At 39.2% G+C, this 23561-nt stretch overlaps 1 protein-coding gene across 3 annotated transcripts in view; it reads right to left on the bottom strand.

Moving 5' to 3' along the window:
* The window catches only part of LOC106749407 (transcriptional activator Myb), a 58075-nt gene that overhangs the window by 2177 nt on the left and 32337 nt on the right, over positions 1–23561 (bottom strand). For all 3 annotated transcript variants that reach the window (XM_014628816.1, XM_014628815.1, XM_014628817.1), the window contains exons 2-8: positions 12345–12516; positions 10879–11043; positions 7376–7691; positions 6950–7250; positions 6174–6568; positions 4654–4973; positions 2315–2404 (exon numbers count right to left, since the gene is read on the bottom strand). In XM_014628816.1, coding sequence (XP_014484302.1) covers positions 2315–2404; positions 4654–4973; positions 6174–6568; positions 6950–7250; positions 7376–7691; positions 10879–11043; positions 12345–12516 — 1759 coding nt within the window. The remainder of the gene's footprint in view (positions 1–2314; positions 2405–4653; positions 4974–6173; positions 6569–6949; positions 7251–7375; positions 7692–10878; positions 11044–12344; positions 12517–23561) is intronic.

The raw sequence follows: 23561 nt of genomic DNA, 5'->3' as shown, positions 1-23561 counted from the left end.
GGGGGGGGGGGGGGTCAGTCTCTCAGAGGGAGACCAGAAAGGGAATAGAAAAGGGGGAGGGGTGACTCGAGACTCGCAAGACGAGACAGGACGAGATTACCTCGCCGGGGGAGGGGGGTAAATAACACTCGAAGAGTAGTAAACGAAGATAAGGGAATTACAAATAATTCATACTACAATAAGCGTTCATCATCGCTCGCGCGCACGTTTCATTATTCAAACGCGTGTTGCTTCAACGACCATGGGAAGGGGGGAGGAGGAGGGCGAGAGAAGTGCCCGCGCGCAATTCGTGGGATGACTAGGCCTTTAAACGTTCTAATTAACGCGCCGCGCGAAACTCGAGGCTCGTTTCTCTCCTCGTCATGTTTTGCCTGTCTTTTTCGTGCCGACCGGACGATGTGCGCCTCGCTTAAATATCTTTGGATTCGGTCATTCGGGAGAAGGTTCTTCTGAGGTACTTTGGTACGCTAGGCCGGGCCTGTACAAGGAGGGGTGGATTTGCCAGTTAGTGGTATGCATATTAACATGCGTCAACTCAACGTATTACAAAAAAAAAATATTATACATATACAAAACAAAGAAATATAAATATATATATTTGCAAAGTATATATATTAATATAAATATAAATATTAATAATAATAAAATAATAAAACATTACGCTCTCGTGCACAGGGCTACTCTCTAAGGGTCGATGCTCGCTATCCGCCGAGACGGCGGTCCGTCGATCCTCAAGTTTAATGCTCGGGCATTGCGATATTCACGGAATCCGTCAACGTCGCGCCTACTCGCGTTAACCCTTTGAGTACTGAATTATTTGAAGATTTTTATGCCCACGGGACGGATTTAATTTGTCGCTATATGGATTAATATGTAAAAGTACTACATTTTATGCCCAAGTAAGCAGATGACGAGTCTCACTCGTCAAATGTACCGAAAGGGTTAACTCTGGTGCTTATTCAATTACTAAACTAAGATTTCTTTGCTATTTATAATAGCAGCAAAATAAATAGCATGCGTCTGTGTTGGTCCAGTGCAATGTAAAACTGACGGACGATCGACGGGTGCTCATCCGCCGCCGTCTAGACGGATAGTGAGAATCGACCTTAAATCTAGAGCTTGCTTTACAGAGACGAAGGGCCGAGTCCGGAAGGATGTTTCTTTCCCTTCTTTTTTTGAAACACATTCGAGATGACGAGAATGCACCGGGAACAAACACACCGTGCCCGTTTATGGGAACACGCAAGTGTGAAAGTTCCTTCGCGCATGTATTCTCGCAAAGATTGTTTCTCTCTTTTTTTTTTTTTTTTTTTGAACGTGTAACTGCATCCACACAGGCCATTAACACGATCGACTCCTTCGTCACTTGTCATTAGGATGCAAATCCATTCGCGGCGAAATCAATAAGAAGAAGGGCGAAGCAAACAAAAACGAAACAAGATCGGTCGTTATCGCCGACTATAATATGTACACGACTAAAACGTAATAATTTATTTTCTTTTCCGAAAGCGAGGAATGTGTAAATAATCAATGGCAATTTGTAAGACTGACAAAAAAGGAAATTGCCTATATAGCATAAAGGTACACGATATAATACGCAAAATAATTTACTTAAGTACATTTCTCATCGTACCGAAATTAAATAACGTACAACTTTTTCCTCCTAATGTCCTTTTTTTCCTTTTCCCAAGATAATAAGTTAATAAGATTTCTCCCTCTCTTTTTTTTTGGTGTAAAATAATAAAATTAGAAATAGTAAAATGCGCTACGTTTATATATAAATAATTAACAGGTATAGGGACGCGTCAAAAAATGCAGAGCAATAAGTTAATATAAATATTACAGTTCAGGCGAACTCTCTAATGCCGTAAATGTTAGTCGTGTTACTCCATATCTAAAATTAACATTAAAAAAAAAACGATAATCTTTGGAATGCGCGATATTACAGAGGCGACGAGAGGAGGATACGGACAGCCGCAGTGAGAGAGAAAGAACATAAGGATTGGGGAGAGGGGGGGGAGGATGTTACTCAGGAGCATCTCCTGCATGTTTCTTACATGGCGATCTTCAACGACGAATAATAATGTAAAAAGCACGATGCACAGAGGTACGAGACGGGAGTGTACAAGCAAAAACTCGAACTTAAAAGTACAAAAAGAGAGGCGAAAATAATAAAAAGAAGGAAAACAGCGTTAGAGAGAGAGAGTTAGAAGGCCGGCTAGCGTGTCTAATGGCGACTGGTACGGGAGTAATACCAGGACAGGGCGGGTTGTTCGTGAATATGACTTTGATTTTGGATATGTGGTTGCTCTACCTTTACGGGACTAGTTCCTGCCGTCAGGAAACTGTCTTCCAGAGCCATGGATGCAGGCGAGAACAGTACGGAGGTGTCCAAACTCTTACTCTGTGGAAAGAAACAGGATACGGTATATTAGCCACTGATACCTACGTACGTATGTACGCACGCACTCACACGCAGCCGTCGGAAATCGATTCGCGAGCAAGCGAACGCGCGACAGTCATGCTGCGCGGAACCGTCGATTGACAATCACGATCGGCGTATGTTTTCATTTCGATCCCCGATTACGGTAAGTTGATCCCTCAGAGATCATTGGTCTGTTCTTTACAGCTGCCGGTGTAATAAGTTGATGTGAGACAAGTATATGCTTTCTCACTTCGACTTATTGCACCAGTTCAGTAGCGCAGCTGTAAAGGACAGAAAGTGTTTTTCAGATTTTTTATTTTAACCGCGTGTTTGTGAAAACATTGTCTATACATCTGTACGGTGAGAGAAAGATTGACCGTTCAGCAGGTGAGATATTTGCAACCAAAGCGAACACTTCCCTGTATGCCGAGATTAGCATTCTATTTTTACCTCCAATTTTTTACTTCTTCCCAACAATATTTGGAATTGGAAAGTAGAAGATTGAAAAGTAGAAGACTGCAATATGTCAAATATTAATATACAGATATACACGAGAATTTTAGTATTATTGGCAGCTTTATTCTTGAAAATATTGTGGTAGAAAGTAATTTATTTACTCGTAGTTCAATATTTATTCATAATTTATTTATTTATGATTTGTAGTATGCGTATATGTAATACACATATTTAAACGTTTATATGTCTCTTTTTGTTACTTGTTCATCTCTGTTAGATCTACTCGTGCATAAATAATGCGTTATTTAAGAAAACTATTTTCATTACATATGAATCGGCTCTTTACTTGGATTGACTTGGTTGAAAAGAAAGAAAGGGCAACGAGCCTTTAAAATATTTTCGTAATTGTAATTAGACATGTGCAAGGTGTTCCAGCATAAGGAGAACTCCTAAATATCATGGAGGCTTAAATATAAGGATTTTGAAAAAAATCGAAAAAAAAAGTTTGTAAAGAAATTCCCTTCCGCGATATTCCTCCTTCAAAACCATTCAAAAATTGTGTTGTACACATTTCTCATATTATTAAAATCAAAGGAGATATTTAGATGTTCTTATGTCGAGACACTCTGAATATATCTATCTCAATTTTGCTCCAAATTAATCATATATCTGTCACTCAGTGAGATAAATTTATAGTGAAGTAATTTTGTTCAATAAACAGTGAATTTACGAGAGGCTCCCTTGATGTTTTCGGCATGCCACTTATTTTAAGATACCCGAGACAACCTGAAATATAAGATCATTAATGCCGGCATAAAAGCGTCAGATATAAGTTTCAAAGAGAAAACAGGAGACTTTTCTGACTGGTTTATTTTCCATGTTCGCAGCACGCCATGTTGGTAACACTCTAGCAGATAAGTTGATCGTCAACTCGCTCAATCAGAATATAGCAAAGGTCACCCTTCGCGATTGGCGTTCTCGCACAGCTGACTGTCACGACTCGTTGCACCGATTGTACCATAGACATATAGAATAAGCTGAGCCTTACTTTGGAAAGCTGAAGCCAAGATCGAAGGGCGGAAATACGTTAACAGTGGTGCTTTCTGTCACACAATATGAGTAATTCTCACACAATAAGAGGGAGCGAGGTAGGGGAAACAGAAAAGGAAATGTGAAAGACATAGTGAAAGAGAGGAATAATGTGTATTTTTGTGCGAGAAGACACATCCATAATACAGCGTGTGCGTCCATTAGATGTAATAACTACACATAATAATTATAACTAACGCTGTCAATTTCGACTATCCAAAGTCTTTCAGTAACTGAATATACAGCTCATTTCAGACGCCATTATTATCTGTTATCGTTAGAAAAATCAATAATTTGTAACGTCTGAAATTAGCCGTATACTCGATTATTAAAAGATTCGAATACCCGAGTAGCTCAGAAATTGACAACACTATTTGTTCCCGTTGATCTGCTCGTTTTGGCTGAGCTGACTGCACCAATTCAAGAAATTCACATATACATTGAAGCGTATGTGCGAAATTTTCATGCTTCAATTTACGTAAATTTCTTGAACTAGTGTAATCAGTTCAGCTAAAAAGAACAGACTACGTGTCGCTTCTCTTCCTTTCTCCCTAACTACACGACTAGACAAGGTAAGCGCTACTGTCTCTGTTGCCCTCTTTTACCAACACCGGCCTTCAGCTCTCCAATGGGAATACTCAGTCTATTCTATATGCCTATGGATCACAGCATAGGCAACGTACCGGTGTCTCCACCACGTAACTCGTGTCGGAGTTGTCCTGAGTCGAGTTCGCCCAAGCCTGAGACAACGCCTTGCGCGCGCGTTTCCCGCCGGGAGCGCTGTTCTCCTTGCCGCGTATTCTCCGTACCGTCCCGTAGCCCGAATCCTGATGAATCGTGCTCGTTCCGGCCAGACCCTCGCGGTCGGTCTCCTGCTTGATTATCTCGGTCAAGGCGTCCAGGCGACTCGGAGTGGCGGGCAGTTGCGTCGTCGTACCACTGCGTAGCTCGAACTCAGCCATGGCTCTCTTGAACGGAGTCGGTGTCCGCGGAGTGATACTGTCTGCTGAAGCAACGAAATATCTTACAAATGTGTTCGGTCGATCGCAAGTATCATTTCACGTCCTTTTATCTCGACAAGTATCCCGCAAGAACGTTTGGACGTTTTCTCGCTTCTGACGTCATTAAGCGAGACGACTGCGCAGCGAGGATCTTTTCATTTCAAATATCGCCATGCCGGCATTCGTAGTCAGATTTTATATTTAAGACCGTCTTAACCCTTTCGTCACGGCAGTCCGCGCCGCGAAGTGTGCGTATTGCACGTCGGTAGTCTTCGATGTTCGCACTTACGTCTTTCAACACCACTTTGGGATTCTCTTGTATGTATATTATTTTCAGAGCTAGGTAACAACTTTTCGTCGTATTATATGAGAAACATGAAAATGAGTATATGAGTATTCAGTTATTTACATGTTTGCAAATTTTCGGGGTCGCGCGCGTACGCCGACTATAGTCGGCACCCGTAACGAAAGGATTAAGTTCATCCTCAGATGTTGTACGGCTCATTTCATTGACTACATAACACCTGAAAATTGAACTTAAGACTGTCTTAAATATAAGATCCGACTATGAATACCGGCATAGATTTGTGTACTCTAGAAGAAGATGGAAATGTAACTAGTAGGATTCAGACCGAATAGCTAGGATTTCAATCAGTCCCATCCTAGTTACTTTTGCTTACGATCGGGTATATCGACGAAAAATCTATCTTCTTTCAGAATACATAAATCTAAAGCACTATTGGCGAGATCGCTGAAATCGGTTCTCCAATCTAAATTTACGTCCTATGTTCACGATTGCGATAATTCGTGTGCGAAAGCCCCAGCCTCTAATTATAATGATAAGATTAAAGTGATCTAATTATAACAATCTCGGCCTCATATGTATAAGATGAAAGGCTAAAAAATCGTGTAAGGGTCAAGTTTCAATCTAGATAATAATACAGCGTGCATGACGTCGGCCGTACGTCAGATTCGCTCTTTACTTTCGAGCAAAACTATTCATTTGACGTTTCAGAACGGAGAATTCACTCTATGCGAGCGAAAAGTCGCGTGAATTCGAGCGACTCGCTGGCTAAACTTTTCTCGAGCGAGATTTCGGCCCCAAGAAATTTCAAGGTGAAATTTCTTGGTGGTCACATGCAACGCAACGAGGAGGCAAGAGAGAGAACTTCGACAACGTTCGTTCCTCCCGGAGGGCGTACCGTTCTGACTGCGTCGGAGACCGGTAGGCTGGGGAGTCGTGAGCGGGCCAGGACTGCTTCCCTTGGGAGTGCTTGCGCGCGGCCAGGACGATGTTTCCGGGCTTAGGCTGTTGAGGAATTGCGACGGACTGAACGGGAGTTGCTTGATGGGAGTTGTAGGACTGTCTCCAGGCTGCATTTGTTGACTCATGACGATGTAATCCGACTGGTTACCGCTATCGGGAGTCTCGGTTCTCTGCACGAGGTTGTTCTTGTGTCTACGTAGTATAGGCGGCTTGCTGCTCTTCTCCTTCTCCACTTGCTCGGTTATCTCCTCCAGATCCGGCATCGGCATCAATCTTATCTCCGAGCTCTTCGAATCGGACGCTCCGCACTGCATGTGCAAGTTGTAATATCTTCGGGGAAACGAAGGACGTTTAGAGATCGTTCGTATCTTTCGGGTAACGATTGCGAATACAAGCGTTACTTCTGCCGTTACTTTGCTACGTGTGGAATACATGCACGGCGAAAAGTCACGGATCTTCAAAACACAGTGAGGAAATAATAGAGATCGCGACAAAATGAGATAGAAATTGTAACGATAGGAAAGCGACAGAAATTGCTACGTCGCAAGTAACAATAACAAGTTATTTCTCAAAATTATTATTAAATTTAATCTCTCGAAGTAACGACAATAATAGCGATGATTTACCTTTTTCATCGGTTCTCACAAGTGAGTTACTCTTGAAAAAGCAAAAAAAAAAAAAGGAGACTTCTCAAGCGTAAAGATAACATACTTAGTGGTGAACGGCGAGATCGAGTCGTCCTTGATTCGGTACGACTCCCTCCTCGACGGGGACTGCGCGGACTTCTCGTGCGTACGTTTGTTCACGTGCAGCTCGTACTCCGAGGTTTGCTGTTGCTCCCAATTCCAATCCAGACACATGCCGACAGCCTGTGAGGCCTCACCCGCCGTCATCGTGGAGTTGCCGATAGCCGAGGCAACCTTCAGCCGGCTCTGGCTACAACTGTCGTCATCCAGGACATACGCGGTCGTCACCATGGCAGTGCTTTCCGTGTTTTTCCTTTTGCCTCTACCTGCAAGTTCCAACTCGTATCTGTCCGTGTTCTTTTCCCCTCCTGCTCTCCTGAAGCGTGCTCCGACTTTGCGAGACTCGAGATCTTTGGAAAAAAAACTGAGAGAGACCCGCAGAAGGTCGTACCTTTGATCGTGCTTCTTCCCTCTTCCCCTTCGTACTTCCTCCTCATCGTGCTGTTCCAATGATTCTTAATCGCATTGTCAGTCCTGCCTGGTAACAATTTAGCGATCTTGGCCCACTGATTGCCGACCTTGCGGTGAGCCTCGACGATTATCCTGTCCTCAGCCTCCGTCCACGCGGTCTTCTTGATCCCCGGGTTCAGGTGATTGTGCCATCGCTCTCGGCACTGCTTGCCGATCCGGCCCTTCAGGTGTCGCGCTATCAACGTCCATTTCTTCGGTCCGTATTTCTCCACCAACTCCACCACCTTCTCATCTTCCTGTGCAACGCAAAAGAGAGGTTTTTGAAACGGAGCAGAAAGTCGTCCCGACGCCGCTTAGCGCGTTATGAGAACTTTCGGATCACAGATTAACGTAACATTGAATCGCGCGATTTTTGCCTAAATTCGTCCGCATCACCTTGTACATTCAATTATAAAACAACGAGTCGGTAATGATCGGTCAATAATTATACTCGTGGAATTCAACTCGAACTGTCGTCGTGCATTTTTGCAGCTCGTTTTCACGGACGTTAAGTTTCACATAAAGCCCTGACATCTGCCAAGCCAAAAGTCACTAGTCTTTCTGATCGTTCGCGTCGCGTCCGGATATTCGCACACGACTAATCGATTGTTGGCCATTTTCTCATTTTGACATCTTGACATACCATATCATATCACATGGATTATTATATACATATCTTATTATATCGTATCATACCCAGATATTGCAGCGGATATCATAGATTAATATAGGCAACGAAGAGATTAGTGATTTTAAATCTAGTAAATGATGTTAAAGACTTTATTAAAACTCGGTGGATGTAGCGTATTTCTGAAACTCGATAGAAACTCCACCGTACAGTCAATAAATTAAACGGTGCGATACTTTTTTTCAACAAGTTCCGCAACACATCCAGCGTCCAACAGAATGCATTACATTTTCCTATTGGATACGAAATGCATCGCGAAATTCATCGAGAAAAAGTGTTGAGACTTTAAACCTATCAACTGTGTACAGTCGGCGTTATGCATGCTATAATATTCGTTAGATAGAAAATTACACGATTTTCAATCTTGTACTCAACTCATAAGGTTGAAAACCGCATAAGTAACTTTAATTATAATAATAAGGTCACTTCTGCAATTTTCAACTTGACGTGATAAGACTGGAAACCATGTAACTCTTCCAAGGAATGATAATATAGCATACGTGACGCCGACTGTACACACTTCTTGCATCATAGATACCTTATCATCAACTCGAGTTACGTATGCAATTTTCGACCTTATGCGTATACGATATAAGGTCGAAAATCGTGTAATTCTCGATCTAGGAAGTAGTAAGACACAGTACACGCAGTCGATGGAAGAAAAGTGGCAACAGCTTTACCTCGACGAGCTTCAAGACTCATCCGGAATGCAGAAGAGAAACGTATCGTCTGAGAATTGACAGACAAATTACCCCATTGCAAAACTGATTGAAAAGTGTTGCAACCTTTCCTCCCATCGGCCATGCACACTCTACACGAGTCCCAAGCCATAAATAGAAAGTCTCTTGAGAAGAAGGGACGATATTAGACGAGAAACCCAACGTAAGAGCGAGAAGATGAGAGCCGGAGGCTGTGTTTGGAAGCGGCGGGAAAAACCATAACCGCACGTACGCGCACTCGATTCTCCAAGCCGCGTTACTTGCCCTTGGCTGTTGCCAAGTGCATTGGCACGGCGCGTCGGCGACGCAGCATCACCGCGGCCCCCCGAGAGCTTTTTCTTATTGCATACCCCACCGAGCGAGCGAGCGAGCGAACGAGCGAACGAGCGAGTGAGTGCTCCGGGTCGGCGCGTACATGTGTACGTGTGTGCATGCGTGCGTGCGGCTCGGCGTCATCGTGTAGGCGGTATGTACAGTGCCGTAGCGGCGATAACGCACCGCCCAGCGATGATAAATTCATCCGGCGTCGGGCGGTTGCTTCGTGGAACGTTAATACGATGCTCGATTGTCTCATGATGACGACAGAACAACAACAGAACGCTCTCCTCGAAATATACCGCGTCAGCCAAGGAGTTCGGTTCGATTTTCGGTGCCTTCTTTGCGAATCGGTCGCCTTTCGCGCTAGAGATGAACAAAAGCCGTTAGAACATCGGCGAAGGCAGGCGATGACGATAACTTGGTTAAAAAACAACTTGCCCGAATGGAGTCAAGTGAAATCAGACTTCAAAGTCGAACCGGACTTTTTGATTTTGATCGTTTTCATTAGCGAGTGGTAATGCTAATTTGAGATTGGGGATGTGTATATGATGAAAGGCTCTCGAGATATACAATGAAGATAAAAGAAAATCTTGGTCGTAAGAAAGAAGTGAGAGAGACAACGCTGGCGTTCGGGCGATACAATGTTTAACGGAGGAAAGAAAGGTGTTTACATCCTATATATGGCGTTTCGTCCTAATGGAGCCTCGTCAATAATGTATAATACAATTGTATAGTACAATTTGAAATTCAAAATTACATTGTAATAAGGCTCAAAATTATAACGTATACAAATAAAAGGATTATAGCACCGATGTAAAATTGGTAAAAGTATTTTCAATTCAAAAGATTTTGACTTCTTTCATTTCAATTATTTTAATTAATATTTAAGGCTTCGCGGTATGAAGAAATGCTGGAAATAAAAGGATTATAGCACCGATGTCAAATTGGTAAAAGTATTTTCAATTCAAAAGATTTTGATTTTTTTTATTTCAATTATTTTAATTAATATTTAAGGCTTCGCGGTATGAAGAAATGCTGGATTTGTCCTCCCGGTCGGAGTTTCTTTGTGGATTTCTCTCCGACGTTTCGTGAAAATTTTAGTTCGCTCTATCGCTTCGTCAGATCTTGCACCGAGAGAAAAAAGTTTGGTATTTATAAATTCTACAATCTAAAAATTAGTTCAAAAGTTTCGGAAAAAAACCGTTCCTTTCTCAATTTTTCCGCGGATTTCTTCGGGTTTTGCCACAAGGATCCCAAAAATTCGTTTCGAACAATTCACGTGTGTTAAAACCCGCCACATTTACTTTTTCCGTGGAGAAGGTAAGAAACAAGACAAAAAAAAAAACTCACGGAAAACGGGGAAAAACGGGGGGGTTTTTTTTCCGAAACTTTAAAACTAACTATAATCATCACAGTGACAGAATTACAGCCAGAAGAACCGTTGTGTCCCAGTAGGTATTACTACAAGTGTCAGTGATAATAATCTTACACGCATGTTGTTGCTGCTATTTTTGCGGTTAAAACTATGAAAGGGGCACCCAGTCGGGGCCGAAAGTAACTGTAATTTCTCTCAATACGTTATCGAGCGAAGTTAACATCGCGTTAAGCGATGTCATCTTCCGTTCTCACGCGCGACGTGAGAGACTATCGCGGGCAACGACGGGGCTTCGGCGACGTGACTTCACGTTTGAAGATCGACGTTAGCAAAGGGCCGCCCACCTCCTTCGTCCACGGGCCCTTGACCAACTCCGGGTTCACGACCTTCGCCCATCTCTGTTGGCACTGCACGTCGCTGCGGTTTGGAAAGTGACCAGCTATAGCGTCCCACCGCAGCCCAGTGCCGTGCTGGTCTGCGTTGCTCACCAGTTGTTTCAACAGAGCGTCCTGCAATAAAGTGACCGACAGTGAAACAATGAAAACACACACTCTCTCTCTCTCTCTCTTTCCCTTTCTCTCCCTCTCCCACCGCCGCCAGCACTTTCTACTCGCGGTGTTCTCCGCACACTCATTCGCGTACGGAGACACACACGGTGCGCCTCAAGTGCACCAAACAACAACAACAACGACAAGCCGAGGCAAGGCGTGGCGAGACGAAACGGAGGGTGAGACGAGAAGAGAGGAGATCGATCGCCCCTCGTCGGCTTTCCCACGTGAAGCCCCGCGCACGCGGTGCACCCTGTGTTCTCTATGGGACCACAGGCGTAGGGTAACAACCGAGGCATCTGTCCCGCGGGCACCACGTCGGAGGGCGCACAACTCGTTGCAGAAACTACGAAGGGTGGACATTTCTTTTTTATTTCGGCATCCGCGCACTCATTGTCCCTCTCCCTCCCTTCCCCCCTCCCATCCCCTTGGCCTCTCGGCCAACTTGCTACATGGAACCGATATGGTGTAGCGATACGCGCAAGCGACGATTGCGTCACGTCGGACGAGAACTGCCGGGACCGATTTAGAACGGGGAAACCTGGCGGAAAACTCGCGAGAAGCGGGGTATCCTCGTCTCTCGGCGGCGAACGAATTAATCGGTGATGGAAAGAAGGAAACTTTGAATACGTTGCGCGTCACTGTGATCGGTGATTGGGATGTTACTGTGTCTCGTTGGATTGTATCAGTTATAAAGTGTGATTGATCATACTTGAAAAATCGGTCGTACAAGGGGAAAATTTTACGAAGAAATTGCGGCAGAATTTTGTAACCGATTAATATACTGATATGTTCTATCTTAATTTATCATCCTTCGTTCGTTTTATATACTATTCGTATTATATGCTATTCGTATTTTATTCGTTTTATATACTATTCGTATTTTAAGAATTGAAGTTTACCGTTATAAAATTCTTCATGTTTCTTGGCAAGATAAACTCCACTGACAATTTGTTCCTGCACTATTAGAACATAGTGCAAAAAATGTACATGAAATAATAAAATTGAAAGAATGCAGTAAAATTGAAAAAAAAAAATTATATGAAATAGTAAAATTAAAGGAATTTACAAGAATTGAAGGAAACTGGTAAAATTGAGAGAAAAATTCATATGAAGAAAGCTGTAATATTCTCTCGTATGCGGCCACCAGAAAACGAAAGAAACGAGATGAAAGATATCCGGCGCGTCTCGAATTACATTTATTAATTGTATCTTTAATAATCCAATTATCAATTAATTCCTCAAAACTGCAGCGACCTCACCTCTTCTTTGGTCCATCTTCCTTTATTTATATGCTTCCCTTGGCTATGACTCGGCCCGTTAGCGGATGCTTGATTTTGCACTTGACTTTGTACTTGACTGACTCGACCAATGGGCGTACTGTACTCGTTGTCGGAATCTCCGCCGCTACTAGAATCGTAACCCGATCGAGAACTGCAACACAAAGAGACCGATGAGTCACACGTTTCTTACATTGAAAAAAAAAAATTTACGAGTAAAACTTTAATTAGATACGTGTCGAATATCGCTAGCTGAAAGAAAAATACTAATCAAATAGTATTACGCTGGAAACAATCATTAATTTCTCGAGAAAATCGAGTTTGAATCTTTTTATTATCACTACTTTTCTGCTTAGTGGAATAATATCAAATTTTACCAGAATATTTATAATAAAAATATTTAAACTTTTGTTATACAATGTTACGTTAAAAGCAAAGTTTAGTTTTGAAAGAAAGAACGGCTAATAAGAACCTAATCACGGCCGTTGTAATGATATGTAAATTTTTATTGTGAGAGAATATAATGATGTTCATCGAGACATCGCGCACGTACCGACGATTTGTCATACAAACGTAACGTATAATGCGGCGAATCAACCTCCTACAAATGCATCGACTCTTGAGAGAATCTCAGTAATGTAATTCGTAAAATCCCTTAAATTCCCTTCCCCTAATTAACAAATTTAACATTTGATTTCGTTTTTTCACATTGCGAAAGATAATGTCTCAGCCGGGAGTCGAACCCGGATTTCCCAACTCTCTTAAGTTGAATTAGTTAATTAAGTTGAAAAATATCACTGATTGACTTAGTGTTGTAATCGATAATCAACGAGCATTCAAATTTTTACTGGAAACATTTCTATTTAGATCTCTTGTCTTATATTTCACTGAATGTGAAGCCGGTGAAAGATTCATTGGAAATTGCTATCGTACATCCCCTGTACNTATATATATATATATATATATACTTATAATAATACGATATATATAGTATACAATATATATGTACATACGTTCAACCATATGTTGTATTTGACAGAGTTCGTATGGTAGCAGACTTAAGAGTGAAAGGTTTCCAGTCTCATCAGGACAAGCGTGTCAAATATCATATAAATTAAATCAATTAAACAAGTAAAAACATTGACAGCACCTTAAGAATGTGATTAAAATAATAAGAAAGAAGTAATAAATAATATCTTTTTTCACCGTTTCTGCAGTTAGATTTCTCTCATGGAAACAATCGCTGCTATCAACAGATTTTTGCAGCGAAACTTTACAGATTTGCAGTGCTATATTTATAACTACGACCAGTGACTATTGACTGCTTCTCAGTGATAATACACTGATTACATTTCAGAAAGTATTTACTGAACAAGGCGACATACCAATTCGGTATCCTTACCGAGGCTTCGACAATGTTCTTCGCAACATTTGTTAATTAGAAGAGACTTTAAGAAGTTTTATTCATTGCATTACTAGGATTCTCTCAAAGGATTGATTCATTCGTGGTGATTCATGTTGATTGCGCACGTTTATCTGACAAATCGTTGGTACGTGTCATCCAGGATGAACGTTTATCCTCCTATAATAAAAATTTACATATCGCTACAACAGTTGCAATTAGGCTCTTATTAACTCTTATTTCTTTCCTTAGTCACTAACAGAGACGTGTTAATATTAACAATCTTTAACTTTGATTTTTTCTCAAAAAAACCTTTATTTACGTAGAAACTTTCTGCATTCAGCTCCGATAGTTCTTCTCTCATTCCGTGACAAATATTTAATATTCGGTCTGATTACTTAATATTCGCAAGAAAATAAAATGGCAGTAAAAAGAATGAAAATTGTTTTTTTTACCAATTAAATTAATTTGATTGGCTCATTATTATTATATTTTGTTATTATTTCGCTAAATCAAGCGATCCCATTCGACTACAAATCCGCGCACTCTGTGTAGATAGGAGAGGAAGGAAAACAGAAAAGTCCGTCACGCTCTGTAAACTCAGTCGTGCGCGCTAACAGCGCAGTACGATGTCGTGAGGAAGCGAGGGTTTTCTCGCAACGCAACCACGTCCACCGCTGCAATCGTCCGTGCGAATCGCAGGAACGCGACCTCGGCATGTACGGAAGAGAGCCGCTTAACCGTACGCGTGTGTTACACACGCGTGTATCTTTTATCCGCCGGCGAGTAACGGCAAGAAACGGGAAATCACGGCTGGCTGAGCATCCTTCCTGCGTTCCCGCGGACGTCATCGTTGTCTTCCCTTTTTCTTTTCGTCGTGGAATTTTTTCGTCCTAACCACCCCCGTCTAATTTCAACGATCCGGGAAGCAATCTCGACCGCGAACGGACGAACACCGGGGTCCGTTGCGGTCACGAGCAAGTTACTCGATCTTCCGTCGTTTCGGGATTTCCTGTCGTGTTCTCGGGTACGGGTAATTAAGGCGCCACTTTGTTAGTTTCCGCATCCTCCGCGATCATCGCCACCACACCTCCGATTAATATCAGACTAATTCATATCCGTCCTAAGTACACACATACGCACTGAGAGGAAAAATATCTAAAAAGAAATATTTATTCGACGGGTATAAGTAATAGTATATTTACTTATATTTGTATAAATATTTTTGCAATGAGAAGTTTTTCAAATGAGGAAATGTGCAATTTTCTAAAATCTGTAACTTTCCATGAAAGCAATTGTTTATTCCAAATATTTAAATAAATTATTTTAGATTTTAAGTAAATATGTTATTAATACCCGTCGGATAAATATTTTTGTTTTTTAAATGGCAATATTAGAAATAAATAAATGAAGAAGAATGCATAAAGCAGATCATTGAACCATCCTGTTTGCGGATGTTACTGAAATCGGTCATTACAGCCAAAATGGTAGTGAGAGTTTTTACTCAATTGCATGGAAAATGGCTCAAAGAGATTCTTTATGTATGATATATTTGTGGGTGTATAACTTATGAAGTACTTGAAACAAGTATAACATTTGCTTGAATATAATATGTATTTTTCCGTGCGTACGAAATCATAAGACTGCGGAGCTACCGGCTCACCCGCACGCGCAACGCATGGAAATCGGAAAATCGCGACGACAGGGGGGGAAAAGAGGGGGAGAGTAGGTCAGACGACATCCGTCGAGTGGTGTATCGCCACGATTGAGGGGGCTCTCTAAAGATATCCGACTTATTACGCACCGCGTCCGCATTGTTTTCACTTTCTTAACCGGCCGGCGACAACCATTGCGGGCACAACCGATAATTAATTACTCCCACATCAGCCCCGACTACAGCATCGGTTCGGGACCTGAGTCTGCGGGCTGTCTGGCTGTCTCCAAATAACAATGCATCCGTGTGAGAACAGAAGGCAATGTCGAATACTCCTTCATGTACCGTGCAATCTAGTTCACCCTNTTTCCCCCTTTCTTTCCCCCCCCCCCCCCCCAACAGCTGCGTACACCGGGGAGGAAGAGAGATAGAACGAAAGAGAGAAAGAGAACCCAGGGTGAGCGACTCAGGATGTAGTTAGCTTATGCAACGATAGCATTCGCGGAGCATTACGGACGTATGCGCGCCATGGTAAACATATGTGTGCCGCAGATGGCCCCGAAAGGCCCACCGTTCCTATTGCTTTATCCACCCCGGCCTATCGATCGAAATATTTCCGCCGCTAATGAGCGCCTCATTCCGCGCGGTATCGTTATTAATGCCGCCAGAATGAATTCCGGTGTCGCCATGAACTCAGAAAAAAATCAGAATCCGGTATAAAAGATATAGGCGTTTTTTATATTTCTATTTTCATACTTATATATTTGATCTGCTGAAATAATTAGACTAATATTTTAACATGGCTCTTGACGTGTTCGCAACCAGCATGCGATAAGTCGGACGGAAACGCGAATATTAAAAGGTAATACAGTCAACAATTCTCAGAAGGATAAAAATAAATTTTAACACACATAGAAATGTATGCAAATAGGCTGACTACCCTTAACCCATTAACACTTAAATGCATGATGTTTTATTTTTTTTTATAAAATAATTTGAATGAATTTGAAACAGGGTTGCTATTTATTGAGATATGAGATAAAAAATCATACGATGCAGAACTACATCATGATGCATTTAACCTGTTAACTGGGTATGACAAAATATTTCGTCATACACGAACTACTACTGCAATGGGCATGACGACATTTTTCGTCATGGAAATTTGCCGTAATATTTGGAACGCAAACAAAAAAAAATTTATTCCCCGGTTAACAGGTTAAGGGTTAAAGGTTATAATTATTTCACGAGTACTTTTAATTGAAGATTTAATCAGTATTTTCCCGAAAGCCTCAGATTAGCATTAGACTTTTGTTAATATTATAGATATAAATGCGATTTAAATGTTGAAAATATTAAAATAAGATTATCTATTAATCAAGCGATTTTCTCGAATTTTTACTAATAAATGAATTAAGGTAAAAGAGGGAACTTAACTTTCTTTAAAATTTAATTTTAAAGAAATTTAACTTACTTTAAAACGTAATTTGAGTTTTTACCTTAAAAATAATTTTAAGGAAACTTAATTTATAATATAATTATACTTAATTTATAATATAATTATATTAACTTAATTATAAATTGGAATTTCTTTATTTCTTTTTATTAATTCTTTCATTATTTTGCTTATAAATTTTCTTTATTATTAATTTAATCGTTTAATTTATTTCCCACATAGTTTGTCATTTTTCTTACGTAACGTTTTAACGCGAGCTTGTCGTTTATAGCGTCAACTTGTCCCGAGAGTTCGCGAAGAACTTCAACGACATGCTCGACATCATTTATTCTGTATTCTCATGATTTTTATTTCTTCGTGTAAGTACATACAGAAGTAAGCAAGTAAGGCTATATCTCGCTCATGCTCATCGTATTATTACACACGATATACATAACGCGAGAATTCCAACGCGGTCGTGATTTATCTCTGGCGCCACACATGCATGCACACGCGGTTGCTACGCGTTATGGACAACAAGAAGGATAAAATTACGTCATCCCGAGCAACCTAACGCGACGGAATGCAAACAGGCCGAAACGACATCACACTCTCGTTTAATTACGCCCGAAAAAAGAGCCCCTTTCACGAGGACGAAGTCGACGTGGTCACGTTTCCCCGACGCGACGCGATAATATTTGAGCAATGCCAATACAATAATTACAACGAATACCAAATAGAGGCTCCAAAATGCAGACTCGTTCTAAAATATATGTATTGAGAAAAAATATTTCGTATTGAGACTATGATCAGTTAATGAAAAAATTATAACTGCGAAATAAAATTATAATCGTTCTTGACGTCAACTACATATATTCTTATTCTAACAAAAAAGTACACACAAGTAAAACAAGTACACACACAAGATATAATTCCACTGAGAATTATACTTCTGTTGAGAAAAGCGTTTGTTCAGTTTATTTTCCTCTTTTTAAGTAATAGTTATCTTCTTTATTTTCAATAAAGAATATTTTCTTAATAATAATTTTAAAATATATTCATCAGAAATTTTAAAAATTTCATGATCACTTAAGAGGATTTATTATTTTTTCAAAAATATTATAAACTTGATAAAAAAAATTAAATTTGGTTCATTTGAATAAGTAAATCGAAGTTTATTTTAATTTAATATTCCTGATTGAAATACTAAACTTATATTAGGATTCAGAATATACATATATTTCGAGTAAATTTAATGCTTATGATTAAATTTACGATATCTTAGCGGACATATAAACTTATAAAATATTTAAAACAAAAATATTTACTTGAATGTAGTATATATTTTTCTGAGTGTAGACTGAAAAATGAGTTTGATTGGATCAATAATGCTGATAATGGACAATTAAACGCGTTTTCGTTGAAGGAAACAAAATTTCTAGTTCCTATGAACTAAATTTCACTCTTACAACCAGAAATTCTGTTTCTCTCGAACAAAAGCGTTCGATTGACCACTGTCAGATAGATCTAAACAGATAAAATTAAGATTAAAACTAAGATAAAACTAGATATAACTAATTTTTTAGTGAATTTTAATATAATAATAGCAATGCATATAAGAAAGATGCATGTAAGGTTATCACATCGATAAAAAGTGCTCCATTCAAGTAAATAATTACTCCAACACTCCTTAGCAAATTTTTAATGGATTAATTAAATGGATTAAATAAAATTTATTTGGATTAAATATTTTATTTAGTTAATTTATTTGGAAAATATTTTACTTGTAATAAATATTACTTGATCCAAGTAAAAATTTGCTAAAGAGTATCGGAATAATTATTTATTTGAATCTAGCACTTTTTTTCTGTGCATTATAATGGAACAGTTCATTACTATATTTTTTGTTAAAATAAGAAAATATAGTTGACGCAGAAAACGATTATAATTTGAATAGGATTAATCATATCTTTTTTTTTCAATATACGCACATGCGTTCGCTGATATATCACCCTGTCCGCGCACACAGAGCAACGTGGTGCAGCGGGATCCGCGGACTGCACGAAAACGACGAATTAACATGTAATCGCGGCATCACGGCCGACACACTCGAGCCACTAATGATCGCGATCGGGCTTTTGCGCGATAGATAACGATAACAGGGATGCCGCGCGTCCTACGGCTTTCCGAAGCATCGTCCAGGCATGCAGGTGCACGCGAGTGAGTGTGTGCATACGTGTGTTTTGTGTCGATACACCGAACAAACGCCGCGAGAATACTCAAGAGTTGAGGTAAGGTGCGTGTGAAGGAAGGTGTTAAAGAAGGGAGTGCCGCGTCGGTGGAATGTCCGGTTTGTGTTGCTTTGTGCCAGACACGTGGAACACGAATGCGGCGAAATGTCGCTTAAGCCGGCAAATGTTTCCAACGATTTCCGTAAAAATAGAATCATGTATATTTAAGTCATATAATTTAGTTATTATTATTGAAATTATATTGAGTTAGTCAAAATAGTCGATTTTTAATTTATTATTTTTATTATATTAATATATCACGTAATATAAATAGCAATGTTGATAGCGTTCTGTTGGCAAAACATTGAAGGGTCACATACACATATTAGATCGTAATTAGCATTTACTTTTTATTATTTTGTTATTTAAATAATAATAGTATTTATTATTTAAATTATATTAGGTTAGTCAGAAAGTTCGCAAGGTCAATTTTTAATAGACGAGTCACTGAGAAACCTATTTAATTGAGAATCAAATGAAGTTCTTGTTTGGATATAGGCAAACAAATGTTATGATTGTGAAAACCAAAATTTGGTTCTCTGAATCAAGCTTTTTTCATTTTCGTTTCAGAGAATCAAACTTTAGTTCTGACAACCAAAGAATATTTGTTTGCTCATATCCAAGTAAGAATTTAGTTTGAGTCAACTAAATGGGTTCCTCAGTGCACATAATGTACATTAAAAAAAAAGTTAAACTTAAAAGTTTATTTATGGGATATAAGATTTATTTCTCAGAAATAAGATTTGTTTCCGTAAAATAAGTTTTGTGAAATAAACCTTATGTCCCACAAATAAAATTTTAAGTACTTTTTTCTCAATATAGATAGCATGTTGACAACGTTCTGCTGCGAAAGCGTTGACGAAGGATCACAGACAATTCGACAATTACTTAGTTTAAATGCGACAAAGTCGAATTTGACTCCAAAATTGAACCGAATATTTTTTTTATTCATCCAGTATAATTCGAATAATAAGTGATAGGTTCCTCTCCCCGTTTATTCCTCCGTTTATAATGTTTGCATCTTTTACTTCTTTATATTTCCTCTCTGTTCATTTATTTCTTAAAAACTTAGCCGCGTTTTCATAATTTTTTCGACAATAATAAACAATAGATGTTGCAAAAAGGGAACGTAAGAATAAAAATAAAAATAACCCGATACTTCTTGATCCACGATTCCTCGGAGACAGCTAGAATTTATACATATATATATATATATATATAGTTCGCAGTGTGTCTCGACCGCAGGAATTTGCATGATTAACATGGATTCTTATTAATGAGAACGTCTCCGGGGAGTCAGAGACGTGCCGAATTAGCACATTAACGGGGGGGCGGGTCCGACGGCGAGTTACGTAAAGGCTTTCGCCTTCGAAAATACCTTCTAACGGTCGCGCCATCCTTGAATTTAAATCCACCGCGACACGTGGCGCGTCAAAGGACTTCCCCGGCATTCTCACGATTCGCAAAAACAAAACGCATCGCCGACCATGAACCAGCGAAACGACTTCGACAAGGTGGTCGAACGCTGCTGAGGTCGGGAGCGAGAGAGAGACCGTTTCAACGCAATCGAATATAAAAGTAAATGACCGATAAAGGTCAAAACGCTGGTGATGTAATTTCTTTTAATCTAACGGATGGACAGTAATTTTTGGTGATTATAAGTAATATTTGGTGACGCAATACAAACCATAAAATTTTATTGGATTCACGCGAATATTTATTCCTTTTTGTTATGCCCTACAATCCTGAATTAATTAATATTCTCAATAATAACCCAATTATCTTTTTATTCTATAAAAAATATTGTAATTTTGTGAAAAATAGTATTTGCTTTAAAAGATACTTTTAACACAAACGAATATGAAGGTAGATAACAAATTAGAATTTCTACTTTTTTTTCCGCAGTACTACGATTCTGAATTAATTAACCCTTTGTGTCACGAATTTTTGTATCGAACCGATTTTTTTGAAACTTAATATCGAGGGATTTTTCGGGTCGCTGATTACGAATCAGAAGTCAGAATTTTAAAATTCAATATTTTCAAGTAATAAAAATATTTCTTTTTGTTGTTGGTCCATCATACCATAATTCCGCCATCTGTATTTTAAAAAGTTTGGAAATTCTTATCTTAGATTAAAATTAATAACCTAAAAAAACCCCAGAACATTGTTATAAGAGATATTTATTTGGATTTACAGTAGAAAATATTGATTTTTCCATATTTTTCAAAGATTATTAATTTATGATAAAAAAAATTATAGCGGAAAAATCTGAAAAATTCTGAAAAATACTTTAGGGTGTCTTAAATAAGTGCCTAAATTGCTATTTCAATATTGATAATACTTTAGTAAAAAAATACTTTTTTTCCATAAAAAAACACAAATTTTGACTGTTTGTTTACAACAATTACGCAAGCAAAAATTTGCAATTGCCTATTTTTTTATTACACTTGTTCGTGTAATAGAGAACGAAAATAAAAAAATCGTACTTAAAGTCAAGAAATTTGTCAAAATAATTAAAAACTGAATAGAAAAAGGTGGGATTCTGGGAATCCCACCATGCCGCAAGGAGTTAATATTCTAAATATTAACTTCTCGCTCTGTATATGTATTTCCTGTAAAAAGATATTCTAACGCTGTGAAAAATATAGTTGACACTAAGAAATGATTCTACACGCATCAGAAGATTATTATAAAGTGCAGCCGACTGGAATTTCGCAACCTCACGATCGCAACACGATATCTGGTAAATGTATGTAGTCACAAGAAACAATAATCTCTACACTATTCAAGGTAGCCATTAGATACGTCCAATGCGCGCTGCTTGATGAGAAGTGGGTTCAATTATCTTTGTTTTTGCAGCGAAGCTAATCGTTCAGCTTGACTAATCGCTCAGTTTGATAGCACTTCAGTATCTCCAAGGTAGCGAGGCTAACAAGAGAGAAACTCGATTCCCCGATCGCGCCGGCAAATCAGGCTGAGCGAGGTATTCGAATAAATTTGTATATGCGGTTTTTACCTCGAAGAGACCACGAAGACAACAGAAGCAGGTGCCCGCTAACAGCTGCTTGTCTAGGAAGACGAACAACATGCGCGTCTTCGCTGTCACCAAGGGAGGAAATAAAGAATTTTCATCGTGTAGTTTTAGCCGAAAGCACGTAGGGAAAAATAATGTATCGATAGCACCAGCACTAACTGGGACGAATCTTCTTGATTCCAATAGCAGTATTATTATTGAAATTAATTATTATTGAATACTTGAAATTATTAAAACAATAGCGACATATTAATTATTAAGATGTTTGTTAATATTCATTTTATTTTTATATTTTAAATCATGTATATTCATTAGTATTAATTTATTATTATTTATTTCATTTCACGTAACGTAAAAATATCTTGCCCAAACGAGCAAGTATAGATACTATTATGATATCTCGTTGCTTATCTATACTCATCGGTAACAATATCCCTTTTAGGCCGCAATAAATGAGAAAGGCGATCTGTTATGATTCAATGGGAATTTTTCTTTAAAAATATCCGATCATTCCAAAAGTTCGGTTCGATTTTTCAGTCAAATTTTATTTTACCGCGTTCGATGCAAATAAATTATTCATTGGTCAAATAATCGCCGTCTACTCAATAGTGACTAGTCAACAATGTTGGTAATGTTCTCTATTGCCCGATAAATTGCCCGATAAATTGCCCGATAAATTCAATACATGATGTTATATATATATGTAACAACATTGATGTAACAATGTTGATAATATTCTATGTTGATGATGCCACACATCATCAACATAGAATATTATCAACATTGTTACATCAATGTTGTTACATATATATATAACATCATGTATTGAAAGTCGAATCGAACTTTTTGACCGGCTTGATATTTAACTTTTTATATTATTCTAATATATTTACAATATTCTGTCTCCCTACGTTTGGTATTATTTGGTTAAGAAAAAAAGTAACGAGAAAATAATTAAAATTGATTTTCACGGGAAACCAATCACTAATTACTCAGTTGAGACGCTGAACTTTCTCACCCTACCTAATCGAATCGTTCATAATTTGTCGTCGACGTTCCCTCATCGACGCGTTTTCCCTCGAGACCGACGCGACGAGAACGGATGAAACTTCCGATCACGTGAACGCACGTGGAAATAAACTGCGGCCGAGGAGGCATCGCTAAGCATCAAGGGGAGAGAAAAAGAGAGAAAGTGAGAAACGATAAAACACATAGCGATCATCCACGTGGACGATCCGAGTGCTTCTCGTGAGAACTCGGAGAGGAAGTCAGGGCCGTGCGTGCCGAGCCGTGGACATCTGCCAAAGTTCCGAACTTTCCCCTCTTTTTTTCGGGGCGCTTCCTCCGTTCTCGTCCGGCGCTCACGAGTTTCAGTCGCCT

Source organism: Dinoponera quadriceps, unplaced genomic scaffold, assembly GCF_001313825.1.
Source record: "Dinoponera quadriceps isolate SergipeBrazil2010 unplaced genomic scaffold, ASM131382v1 scaffold3386, whole genome shotgun sequence".
Taxonomy (NCBI): Eukaryota; Metazoa; Arthropoda; class Insecta; order Hymenoptera; family Formicidae; genus Dinoponera; species Dinoponera quadriceps.
The sequence above is the reverse complement of the archived record's forward strand: the minus strand, read 5'-3'. Positions and strand labels throughout refer to the sequence as shown.